This window comes from Sus scrofa, chromosome 1, assembly GCF_054392235.1.
Source record: "Sus scrofa isolate SSC_HxYL_T2T_F1_AM1 chromosome 1, Sscrofa_HxYL_maternal_Yorkshire_Landrace_v2.0, whole genome shotgun sequence".
In the NCBI taxonomy this organism is placed as follows: domain Eukaryota; kingdom Metazoa; phylum Chordata; class Mammalia; order Artiodactyla; family Suidae; genus Sus; species Sus scrofa.
In genome coordinates, this window is record NC_139383.1 from 39,371,331 (window position 1) to 39,384,312 (window position 12,982).

Sequence of the window (12,982 nt, forward strand, 5' to 3'; positions counted from 1 at the left end):
TATGCAGTGAAATCACAACACTTGCATTGGACCATAAAGAGTAAGTTGGTAGGATTTGTATAGAGGAGAAAGGAGCAATAGAGGAAACGTATTATAAGATAATTTCTTACCATAGGATGCATTCGAGGACAGTGTTCTACAGGAGCTAGTAATGTTTTATTTATAATTCTATTAAACAGAGAACTTTATCACCTTAGCTCTTCATTGAGATATATCCTGAGAAGCATAAAATAATAAAATAGAAATTTGGCCCAGGTTCTTATTCCATTAACTCTATGGCACAATAAATCTTATTGAACTTGGGGGCAATATAATATTTTCTTTGTTTTTAGGTGAAATAAATGCATATCCTTGGGCAATTTTTAATGGGATTGTTCTTTAGTTATACATTTTGATAATATATATACACCATAATACTTTTAGTACCTATTTTACTTAGAAAGTTGCTAGGAGGACTGAATGAAAAAATGTATATAGCAGCTTAGCATATTTTCTAGCATAATTAGGTGCTCAGCCATTAGTTACTATTGTTATCATTATCATTTTTTTAATCAGGAAGTTCCTCTTGTATGTGCAGTAAACTACTAATTTTTATGGTAGGTTTTTTTTATTGTTATCTATATACCAATATAATATGGTAAATGCATTAATGACAGTGAGTAAAGGTGAAACTCTATATAATTTCTTAATATAAGACTCAGGTCATAGTCTAAAGAATTTTGTACACAACTGAAACCTTTAGATCTTCTCACAGACAGCATGAGCTTACTAAAACAACTGAGCAGGGGAGTAGCATGATTAGATTTGCATTTTAAATCACTGTGTCAGCTATACAAAGGGAGGGTAGTAAGGGGTGGGGCTTGAGAGTTTGGAGATAAGACTAATTTAGGAGGCTCTTGCTCATGGGGAAAAATTATGCTACTTTTCTTTTAAACAATCACATTTAACCCTCAAAACAGTTCTAAGCAGTGGATATGATTTATATCATTTTACAGAGAAGATCAGAGGAATCAAGTAAATTGCCTAAGATAATACAGCCCTAACAGTGATATAATTGGAATTGGAATCTCAGAGTCTCCGGCTTAAGATCAGTCTATTTCCATTATCTTAGACTAGCAATTAAAAGTTAGGGCTGAGCATAATTGCTAAAGTCTTATCTGATCTGGGTAAATGAATAGCCTTAAGAATAAGAATGGGTTTGGGGACATCATGATGAGTTTAGTTTCAGACTTGCTGAGTGTATCAGGGTCCTTGGCACATTAAAAATGGGTGATTAAGAGTATTTAATGAAGGTAGTATTTTATAAAGGTTGGTGCAAAGTTACTGAGAAGTGCCCCAAGGCTAGCCAAAGCAGGAAGCCATTATCAGCCCCAGGCCAGAAGATGCAAAGGAATGGAGTGGTCCATAAACCCCAAAACCTGGTAACTCTAAGAGAGAGATGCCCAATCAGAGCAATGTCCTTCAGCACAAGAACACAACATCAACACTCTGTAAAATGATGTATGTAACATTTTCAGTGAGCCAGAGGGGTAGTTGGAGAATAAATGCCTATCTCTCTCTTTTTTCCCCCTGTTCTGTCATCTTGATATTTTCCCTATAGGCCACACTAACCTGAATCCAGAGGGCAAGGGCCTTGGTTAATACATTCCAAAAAGATCATGGTAGAGATTAGATCTGGAGCGACAATAGAGACTCTGCCTCATGTCTGGCAGCATGTTGAATGGGCTTCACACAAGTGGTCATTTCTATCAGACTACTGAAGATAGGAGTTTGGAAATCACAAATGAGAGAGATGCAGAGGCTGAAGTCATAAGCTTAACCCTAGCATTGGGTTCATATTGCTTTCTTAAAATCTCTAAGACTTAGGTTCCTCGTCTATAAAGTTATATTTTAGAAATAAATGATCTCAAAAGCCTGCTCCATCTTTTATCGTGCCTGAGGCTTTTATTTCATTCATTTTCCCTCTCTACACATTTAGTTAATTTCCTTGTGTTACACAGGGGCTAACCAGTACTTAGAGAAAAATGAATCCTCTCTCAGAATCCTAAAAATTTTCTGTATTTTGCTGTTGTTGTTTTTAAATTTCTATTTTCAAGTGATTTTAGATTTACAGAAGAGTAGTAAAGATAATATACACTCTTCAGTAAACTTCCTTTGAGGTTAACATTTTATATAACCATGGTTCACCTTTCAAGACTAAGAAATTAACTTTGGTACAACACTATTAACTGCAGACTGTATTTGACCTTCACCTTTCAATGGTTTGCAAGAGATTTTTTAAAAATTATTACATGTGCGATGGGGATATACATACTAACATATGTATTCACAGCTCCTCACCTCCACCCCCTCAATTAACTTCTAAAGAATATTGTTAAGTTTCCCTGATCAGCCCCTGAGAGTTTGTGTGAAAGAAGTTTTGTTTTTCTTCCCCTGTATACCTGACAGTATAGCAAGGGGTGTCTCTGATTTTACTGTTCAGTAGCAAAAAGGTTTTATTGTGGAGATCAAGGAGTGACACCCAAGAATCAGGGAAGATTAAGGATCTTTCCATTGATCAGGGCCAGCTTCCTGCCTCAGAGATCTTTCATAACTTTTATGCTCATATCAAGAATTGGTTTTCTTTTTTCCTTTCTCTTTTTTGACCAAAGAGAAAGTTAGGGATGAGAAGCTTTTTGAATAAGAGTGAATGTGATTTTTAATAGCTTTCTTATTATGAAATTCTAATTGGAATCATCTTGTGCCAGCAAATGTTTCTCATAAAGCATTTTATAAGAAAGAACTAGGTCCCTCCAAAGCTCTAGTTTACAACTACCAGCTTTTCTTTATAAAACATTTATTTGGTATTTTTGTCAACTTGACCTAAATGTTCCTTTCTTTATATAAACTTATTAGAATTCCAAATGAAATTTTTCATCCTCTCTGGAACTGATGAGAAAGTGGCTACATCTTTAAAGCCAGGTCCATTTTACCCAAATAGAGTCAGGAGTCTTGGCAGTTGTTCACATAATAAATGGTGAGGGATGCTTCAACTATGTGAGGAGTTTGTGTAAAAAATGTTTAATCTATTAGAATATACCTTATATTAGGAAGAGGACAAAAGTTTTGTTACTGGTTTAGTATAATTTAGGAAAAGTGATGAAGTTTATGTAGTTCATCACTTGAAACAAACCTGAATTCAATATATTAAAACAATTGCAACTATAGAAAAGTTGTACTCTTTGAATGGGTACTTACTTCCTTTATAAATAGCCATTAGGCATATTTTTAAAAATTGAAAGTCTTCAATTAAGAAGCAGACATATGAAAGAAAAAAAAGAATCAGACATAAATTTATCTAATATACCAATAACTTTTGGTAATTTCAAAGTCAAATTATATTTAAAAATACCTATTGAGCCTTTCTAATCTATTTAGTAGGTCACACCCTAAATTCTCAAGGACCTGTTACAAAAATAGCAGTATCTTTGAAGTGACACTTTATAATAATGTATATTTTGCTTTTGAATGACAAAAAACTTTTTTTTATAAATAGGAATAATTTATTCACAACAGGAAAAGCTCAATATTCTGTTTCTAGGCATTCCTGACATTTTATATGAAACAGTGCTTTTGCTACTCATTTCCAACTACAGACAAATATAGAAAAAGCATATAGATAAAAATATGGAAAAAGTAATCATATGTAAATCATAGGATTTTGAAAATGAACAGATATTAGAAAAGAATCTTATATTTATATCTTCTTTACCCTTATAGAAAGATGCATTAGAAAAGTTTATAATACAAGATCTTGAGCAAGCAATGATTTTGCATAAAAACAAATTTCAAAAGGGTTAAAAAAGTTTTTAGAAAACCTGTAAATGGCTATAGCACAAAAAAAAAAAAAAAAGAAAGAAAGAAAGAAAAGAAGAGAAAGTAAGGAAAGAAAGAGAGAAAGGAAGGAAGGAAAGAATCCAAAGAGAACAACAAAAAAAGTGCAGCTAAACAACCTGGACCTGTCCAGATGTGGATGGAGAGCTTCCCCCTTGAGTTAAAGTCAAATAAAATTTAATTGAGTATTTGCTTTCTGAAATGTAAAAGCATTGAGAGGAAAAATAAATACCAGAGTGAAAAAAAGAACAGATGTGGCAACTTTAATCTTTAATCGGTACAAAGGTACTCCATTCCAAAGTAATGCAATCACTTATCTTAAAAGATTTTATCATTTTTGAAAGGTTTGGGCAAAATCTACCTTTTCCATTTAAATATGCACTTTAATTAACATAAGAAATGTCTTTTGTAATTTGAAATGTATCGAATAATCTTTCTCTTTACATTCCCTTCTGCATACTAAATTCAGAAACAGAAAAAAAAAAATTATGTGTCAGAGAACTTTGGCTGTGAGAGAGCTGAAAGACAAGTTTCACAAAGATGAGGTAGAAGTTAGCACTTCTTTTCTGTCCATAATTCGGTTTGTTTATAAGTTTTTGATAGAAAACGTCTCTACTTCAAGCTTTAATTTCCATATTATGCAGCAGAAAAAACAGAGTTTGCAGCGATCCTTAGTTTTAAATCCTTGTTCTGTCACTTATGTGATCTGTGAAGTTGAGAGAGTTAGTCATCTTTCCTGGGCCCATTTCTCAACTGTTAGCAGATGTGTAGACTTTTATCTGAGATTTAAGAATATGCTAATATATGTAAGGTCATGTGCCGTATCCTATTATAGCATTCTATTACAGTATAATTTGCTATCACCTTTGTGTTTCAACTAAAACTAGATACATATTTTTGACCTTGTTCTGACCATATAAAATAATTATTGAGATCCCCTCTCCACAATCGTTTTTGAAGCTTAAAGAACTGTCCATAGCATGATATCTTGAGAAAGTTTGAATTTACATTGATTTGACCAGGAATCCTTTGGGACATTTACTTTGTGGGTGGTATTATATCACCAAGAGGTGTCAGCCGTTATCTGCAGGACAGCAGGTACTCAGGCAACTCATTTTGTTCAGTTGGAGTTGATAGTAACACTTGCCATACTCAGTTCAGAATTCATCTGCTATTTTCCCCAGGAGCATCTTTCACACTTTCCCTTCCTGCTCTTGGGTTTGGGCCTCTGCTGCCTCCCTTAGACTCCTCTCTTAATGCCCCTAAGTCCCTATTATAATTGTAAATTCTATCTCTTCTTTCTCTCACAACTGAAATTCCTGCAAGGGATCATTTAAAACTAAACCCTGGCAAAGGGCTTGACATAATGTTAAATAAACATTTGTTGATTAAGTGAATAAATGGTTGATGTAGAAGTCTCTGGGTAGTCACTGAAAGATGCTTCAGAATTGCTTGCTGGTTGTGAATTGTGCATTGTTAGTAGCTGATAATGAGATGAGCTGGTTTCTAGGAATAATTCAGCATTCGCTAAAGAAAACGTCAAGGCAAAGACAGTGGATTCAGCTTCCAAAAAACCAGTTTAGTTATGCTAGACAACTCAAATGAAGTTCTTAATATATATATTAATATATATATATATATATATGTATTTTATGGCTGCACCCATGGCATATGAAGGTTCCCAGGCTAGGGGTCGCATTGGAGCGACAGCAGCCAGCCTAAACCACAGCCACAGCAACACCAGATCCAAACCATGTCTGTAACCTACGCTGCAGGCAGCTCATGGAAACACGGGATTCTTAACCCACTGAGCAAGGCCAGGGATCTAACCCATGTCCTCATGGATACTAGTCGGATTCATAACCTGCTGAGCCACAACAGGAATTCCCTGAAGTTCTTAATTTAAAGAGCTTTGCTGTCATAACATCCTAATTGCAATGTAAAGTGAGATACTCCTACCATGTTTCCATAATGTTACATTCCTTCAAGAGCTCCAAATAACATTTAGAGGAAATTTTGGGGGAAAAAAGGAAAAAAGGAAGAAGAATCTCTGTAGTGAATCCTTTTACTTCCTTAGTCATCTTCATTGAAATATGATCCCAGGAGTTCCCGTCGTGGCTCAGTGGTTAAGGAATCCGACTAGGAACCATGAGGTTGTAGGTTCGGTCCCTGCCCTTGCTCAGTGAGTTAAAGATCCGGCGTTGCTGTGAGCTGTGGTGTAGGTTAGACGTGGCTCGGATCCCGCGTTGCTGTGGTTCTGGCGTAGGCCAGTGGCTACAGCTCCAATTCGACCCCCTAACCTGGGAATCTCCATATGCCGCGGGAGCGGCCCAATAAATAGCAAAAAAAAAAAAAAAAAAAGAAATATGATCCCATAATCCACTGGGGCTCTTGACACCAACCACCCAGCAACAGCTAAAGTTCCTCTTGAAACAGAACTGATCATCATATAATTTCTCTTCTTGAAACCTTTCAGTAGCCTCCTAGTTACTCACAGTAAAATGGAAAATTCATACCATGATCCACCCCTGCTTCATCTCTGGCCACATCTCTTGCCACTCTCCTCTGGCATCCTACCTTTTAGCCATTCTAGTCTCCATATACTTCTTTGATCATAGCTAGAATGCTCCTATTTCAAGGTCTTGGCATATATTTTTCCAGGCAAGAGACTTCTTCTCCCCCATAATCTAAAGGTCTTCTACTTTTTTTCAAGAATCTTTTCCAATGTTACTCCTTCAAAAAGGCTTACCTCTAAATCCATCTTAAAAAAAAAAAAAGCCACTTCCCATCCTCCAATCCTCTAATCCTCTATACGAAGCACCAAGCTTTATTTTTGCTGACTCTTATTATCATCTGAGATTATATACACACATATATATGTATTCATATATACATGAATACATATGCATATAAACATTCATTTTAAGACTTAAATATGGACTTTTCTTTAGTATTAAACATTAAAATAAATAAATAACAATTTTTAAGTCATAGCAAAAACAGACAACTTACAAGAGCTATTTATAAATTTAAAGCTTTTTAAGTTAAATGTTCCCAGCAAAATTAGGAAATAAATGCAAGATGATGTGTACTTCATTTGAGGAATGAAGGAATAAACAGGTGAAGAGTGATTTAAATACACTCTCATTCCCCTGGCCCTTATGGTTGAAGACATGAGATTCACTTATAGTTGCATCAGGCAGAAACTACTAATTATAGCAAAACCGAAGCCAGAATCCACTTTTTTATTCTAGCATAATGCCCCTTCATAACATATTAATTTCTACTTGAGTATTTTTTCCCTAAAGTTTCACATATAAAATATTCCTGATCCAGCCTCCCTCAGTAGAGAAAAATAAGAATTAATGTGCATTTACTCAAATATTCCAATATATGTCACACTTAGAAAAATTGCTGAAGATTATATATGGTCAGCTTTTTATAGTTTCTAAAATATAGTAATAGCTAAAATCCACTCTGGTCCAGGCACTTTAGTTCAGTTTCATCATTCATCACAATAAACCAGCAAAAAAGATTTTACTAGTTCCATTTTTTTCAGATGAGGAAAGTGAAATTCAGTGTTTCACAGCACATTGCCAGTGCCATACAACCAGGAGTCAGGGACAAGAATTCAGAGCAAGGTCACGCATGCTAGCACCCATGCTTTCTCTCTTGCCTCATTCCTCTCTGTAGATAGCAGTGGAGCATTCTAATGGTCACTGGAGTAATTGAACTTATCTGTTTATGTGAAATTTTCCATGATCATACTGTCACTGGAGTTCCAGGCCAGCCTCTGTTGCTCCAAAGGAACAAGGTGACAGTGATGAGGTGTGTTGGAATGCATTGTTATGAAAGAAACACATCCTTATTTACTTGGCTACAACCAAGAACGCATCAATCCTGGCCATAGAGAATTAGAAGAAAAGCATCCATCTGACATGTAAAATTTAGATAATCTCTACACTAGAAAGGCAAAAAGGGGAGGAACAAAACATAAGATGAAAATGAATCATTTGCATTTGTTTGTGGGCTTTGCTAGGAACAGGCATCTTAAAAAGCTTTACAATTATAATTAGCTATTGTGCATTCTCTGGCTTTGAGATGGCATAAAAACATTTTAGAGCAAGAGAAAAGCCCATTGTAAGGGCTTAGAAAGTAAAAAGTAAGTCATTTAATTTTTCTTTCATCTGATGTTAATTTATGCAGAAGCTAATAACATATTTGTGGCTCAGAGCTGCTCATTGTGAAGAGGATTTCTCTCCCAGCCAGCCTTTGCTGTGATCCCTGCCAGATAGAGCCATCATTTCTGGGCTTAGGACACTTTCTCTGAGAAAGGCCATATTGATAAGTTTACATTCTATGACACACTTAATTGCAAACCCTCCGAAAACCAGTGAAGTGTCCTAACTCTTCTCTAGTTACTAACAAAACAGCAAACAAATGGAGGAGAGGATGAAGAGGAAATTGAATGTGTGGGTGCATAGTTAGGTGAACAGGGAAGAGTGCTGCTTCTCCTGTTGAAGGAGAAAGAAGTCAAGGGAAGGAGAGATTTCATGTAAGAAACGTGGGTTATTGTATATCCAATAGGATATAATTAAATTGTTTTGCCTTTTATAAATGAAAAACCTAATTTCACTGCTGCCAAATCACCTATGGAATAGAGACAGTGGTGCCTGAAGAAATGCAGGAATCTTCCTAAGTTGATGTTTTAAATGAATTAACCATGAATAAAGTAAGTCCCATAATGACAGTTTAAAGGTCTAATTCATAAAAATGTTATTAAAGTACATTATTTATACCTGCTTTTTGTGGATTTCTGTTCTTATTCATGACTCTTTCAGTGTATGGCCATAATCACAGCACAGTGTATAATGGAAGCATTAATCAATCTGAACTAAGGAGGGAATACTGTATCACCACAATAAAATTCCAGCTATATTAATATAAAGGGTAGAATTTATTACACAAGACAGTTCTCTTTTTAAAAAAAAAAAAAAAAAAAGAATGTTTCCCATCTTATGGCCTCAAATACCTGCTTTCATTCTGAAGTTTAATATAAAATAAACTAATCTTCATGAACATTTAAATGAAATATTTATTCAGCTACATTATGAAACTTAAAGATACTGATACTAAGTTGTGATCTCATCATGATATGGCATTGATTTTTGATATAGGCTAAGAAATATTTACAAGTCAGAGTTCCCATCGTGGCTCAGTGGCTAACGAATCCGACTAGGAACCATGAAGTTGCAGGTTCAATCCCTGGTCTTGCTCAGTGGGTTAAGGATCTGGTTTTGCCGTGAGCTGTGGTATAGGTCGCAGATGCAGCTCAGATCCCACGTTGCTGTGGCTCTGGCATAGGCCAGCGGCTACAGCTCCGGTTAGACCTCTAGCCTGGGAACCTCCATATTGCCATGGGTGTGGCCCTAGAAAAGGCAAAAAGAAAAAAAAAAAAAAAAAAAGAAAGAGAAATATTTACAAGTAATTGGCATTTTAATTAACTGCTTTTCTGGCACATGGCATCAGATGGCCATCTTTAGCAAATGCCAAGTCAATTGTCCAGCATATGGATTATTTAGATAAAATGGAAAATTCCCTGCTCCATAAAATTTATCCTAGAGAAGCTAAAAGTGATGATACTTAAATCAGAAGTATCTTTATTCAGAATTTTAAATGTGATTTGCATATTTAATATGTATAGACTTTTAGGAAAAGGCAAAGTAGAATTCAGTTGGTTTATTTCTACCTCTAAAACTATCAAAATCTGACTTCTTGACTTTCTCCTTCTGATTGGAAGAACTGTAATGGTACATTGTAGACACATTTCGACAGAGTGTGAATATATTTCTCCCCATGACACTAACTCATTTCTAGCAGTCCTGAAAAGATGTTCTTTATAAATTATACTTCTAACACTGAAAGAAAGTGTTGTCTTTTGATCTTGTAGGTAAAAAATCTCTATACCTAAGGGAATGAATTAATTCCTGTATTTAATAAGATGCAGTCATTAGTAGGCAGCTTAAGCATTCACACTAGCAGTACGCATTGAATTTCTTTAGCATAGTAACAACCTCCTGATGGTTCTGGATAGTGAACATTTTTGAATGCCTGGCATCTCTACTTGAGATGAAGAGACAAATGACAAAGAGAAATGTATTTCAAATATAAAGTAAATGTTACTATTAATTGAAGATCAAAATCAATTGCTTTCCAACATTATATGTACTTATAGCTTCCTCAAACCTAAAAGTACTGAAACTCCATTTCGACAACTGTGTATTTCTCCATGACTTTGTTACTTGAAATAAGAACACTTACCAGAAGAATGTCCAGGGATGTCAGATTGTTACATGGCTATAGCTGGGCAGCATTTGTGATTCCTTCTTCCCCTCAGACCAAGGCTTTCTCAGATCTCTGAAATAAAAGTCTTCCATAAGGAACTCTAGAGGCACCACAAACTGTTCTATGTGTCATCCAGACTTACTGTAACCTCTGGGTGCAAAGATAGTCTGAGCACGCTGGTTGATCCAACCACTCAGAAAGGGCAGTGGAAGTTATGTCCCTAACACAGTGCCAGACAAATGTCACCAGACTCCAAATGTCTGTTGACAAGAGGCAGATTTGAAAAACAGTTAAATCAAAATAGTAATTGCCTAATGTATTATTTCTAATGAGACTGAACATATGAAAGTAAAACAAAAATTAATTCTTTTAGTTTACCTGCAGTATTGTGCCTCAGAAGTTAGATATTAATTTCCTATACTAATAGCTTACATTTGGCACTAGACAAACAATTATTTGGATCAGAAAGCTCAAATTATCTTATTAACTATTTGTAAATACTGTCAGAAGCTCACAATTGTGTGCACTTACTCTGATCCAGGCATTGGGCAGAATGCTTTGTAAACGTTGTCTAACTTTGAAGGAATTACTGTCATTTTACAAACGAGGAAAATAAGGTTTAGTGATATTAAATCACTTGCTCACAGTCACAGAACTATGTGGAAGCAGAATTGACTTAACAGTAATTGTTCATTCAAAACTTAGTTTTCCTTTTGTACTAAGTTTTACTAAAGGAAATATTTTAAATTTCTTTTCTAGAAAAAGAAGGAGAAAAGAAGAAAGCTGAGAAGAAAGTGACTCCTGAAGCAAAAAAGAAAGGTTAGGAATTTAAAAACTAACACATAAATGAGTTAGTATCCATTTGTAATGTTACTGGTAAAGCTATTGTTTTCTAGTTGAGAAATTCTCTTAATATTATTGTCATTATTATTAACAAACAGTTGAGATTTATAAATATTCCAGAGTAGAAATTGATACATTTTTTAAAAAACAATTCAAGCCTAAATACTTTTTAAAATTTGTTACTGCTTATTTTTTTTTTTTTCTTCTGACTGGTGCTCAATTCTACTTCATTACTGAACATGATTACATACATGAATATGATGATTACTATCCAATTAATCTAGTTTAGTAAAATTGTTGATAAAAGAGAAAATTACTGAATGTATGGGAAAGAAATTAGTTCATTTGCTATATTTTGTACTTTTTGGATGTTTGTTTGTTGTCAAATATCTCATCTGAAGTCCTAAGTGAGCCCAAGAGATTTCTGAGTGGTCTGATAGCCTAGGGGAACATTCGATATATTCCTGTCAATGTCCTTTAGAGAAACTATTGAATTATAATTATACCATGATTAACAATGCCATCTAATGTTCACATTGTTACGAGAGATATTTTTTTGACCTTGGCAAAAAAAATTTCCTCCTTTCCTGAAGGGAAAACACAACAAAACCATTATTCTGTTACAAAGGTACCAGTTCACTCATATTTTGCTGACCACAGCTCTGATTTAGAATCATTCTATACAAGATGAATTGGATGTTAATGGCAGTCATTTGTGCCCTGAAATATAAGATAATTATATAGATGCTTATAATTTTCTCATTTTACTGCTAGAAAAAGAAGACGCCAAAAAGAAAACGGAGAAGGAAATAGCCACGGATGTGAAAAAAAAAGGTAATGTACTTTCTTTGCTTCCTTAGTTAAATTATGTTAAGGATGTTTATTTAATGAAAGAATCTTGGGGCAGTGTAAACAAATTGAATGTAGATACTTAAATCTGTCCATGTACAGGCTGTCAAAGCAAAAATTGCACTGGACCAAGTTAAAAAGGCAAGGAAGACTTTATTCAAGGCTGTTGCAATAAGGAAACCGACCAGAATTCGTTCTGAACTCAGTTTCGCTGAAACAAAAAGCAGGAGAGTTTTTAAGAGCCAGAAAGGTGTGGGAGGATTGTGGGCCATCTGAATTTGCTGGTTGGCCTTACTCATTGAAGAGTAAATTTTCTCTTATCTTTCATGTCAGGAGTACATTTACAACTTGGAGCAAGGCACCTAAGGGAGTTAGGTTCCTACCTTCCCAGAGAAACTGGGAGATAGAGGTACCATTTTTCTTGATGCTACCATTTCAAAGGGATGGCTCACAGGTCTTGGAGAAAAGCCCTAATGGGCTGTAAAACTGGAAAGAGGTCTTTAAAAAGATTTATATCTTGAAAGAACAGAGAAATAATTTATAATTACATGTTTTCTAAAGAAAGTGGTTTAAGAAAAGGGAGGTTGGGAGGGAGCCTAAGGTCAGGAAGATGCCTAAGTTTAGTGAAGCTGATGTGAACTTCAAGCCCTTCTTGTTCAAGACATAATGAAATTGAGAAATGCTACATAGTATAATAAATTCACTTTGCAAAAAAGCAAAGAAAGCAAAGATTATAATGCACTATTAAGAATAGTGTTATTCAACAGCTTAGTTTTTGTTTGTTTTAGTTTAGTTCTGATGTTGTTTTTGTTCAGAAATGAATATTGGCTTTTATTCAAGTTAAGCTTAAGTCTAGGAGAAAAAGATAGTTGAAGTGTATGGTTTGGTGATAAGTGTTTTCACTCCAAATATTTCCACCACTAGTGTCAGTGATGCTTGAAATTCCACCATTAGAGATATTCCCATTCCTTTGATTTATGAAAGAATTGTCCTCTATTAAAATGCAAATTTCCTAGGGCCTCTGTTCATAGGGTAACAAAGGAATTCCTCTCATCTATTAGCACTTAAAGCA

At 34.9% G+C, this 12,982-nt stretch overlaps 1 protein-coding gene and 1 long non-coding RNA gene across 55 annotated transcripts in view; one reads left to right on the forward strand and one right to left on the reverse strand.

The window, feature by feature from the left end:
• Nucleotides 1-10,409, reverse strand: part of LOC110260190 (uncharacterized) — a 56,183-nt gene extending 45,774 nt beyond the window's left edge. For 2 of the 5 annotated variants that reach the window (XR_014804751.1, XR_002343036.2), the window contains exon 1: nucleotides 10,195-10,405. This is a non-coding gene — a long non-coding RNA (uncharacterized LOC110260190). Of the gene's footprint in view, nucleotides 1-10,194 lie in introns of all 5 variants that reach the window. The other 3 variants (XR_014804756.1, XR_014804752.1, XR_014804754.1) reach the window with 2 other exon arrangements.
• TRDN (triadin) overlaps nucleotides 1-12,982 on the forward strand; it is a 386,488-nt gene that overhangs the window by 164,928 nt on the left and 208,578 nt on the right. For all 50 annotated transcript variants that reach the window (XM_084957615.1, XM_084957622.1, XM_084957696.1 and 47 more), the window contains 2 exons: nucleotides 10,978-11,037; nucleotides 11,836-11,895. In XM_084957615.1, coding sequence (XP_084813741.1) covers nucleotides 10,978-11,037; nucleotides 11,836-11,895 — 120 coding nt within the window. The remainder of the gene's footprint in view (nucleotides 1-10,977; nucleotides 11,038-11,835; nucleotides 11,896-12,982) is intronic.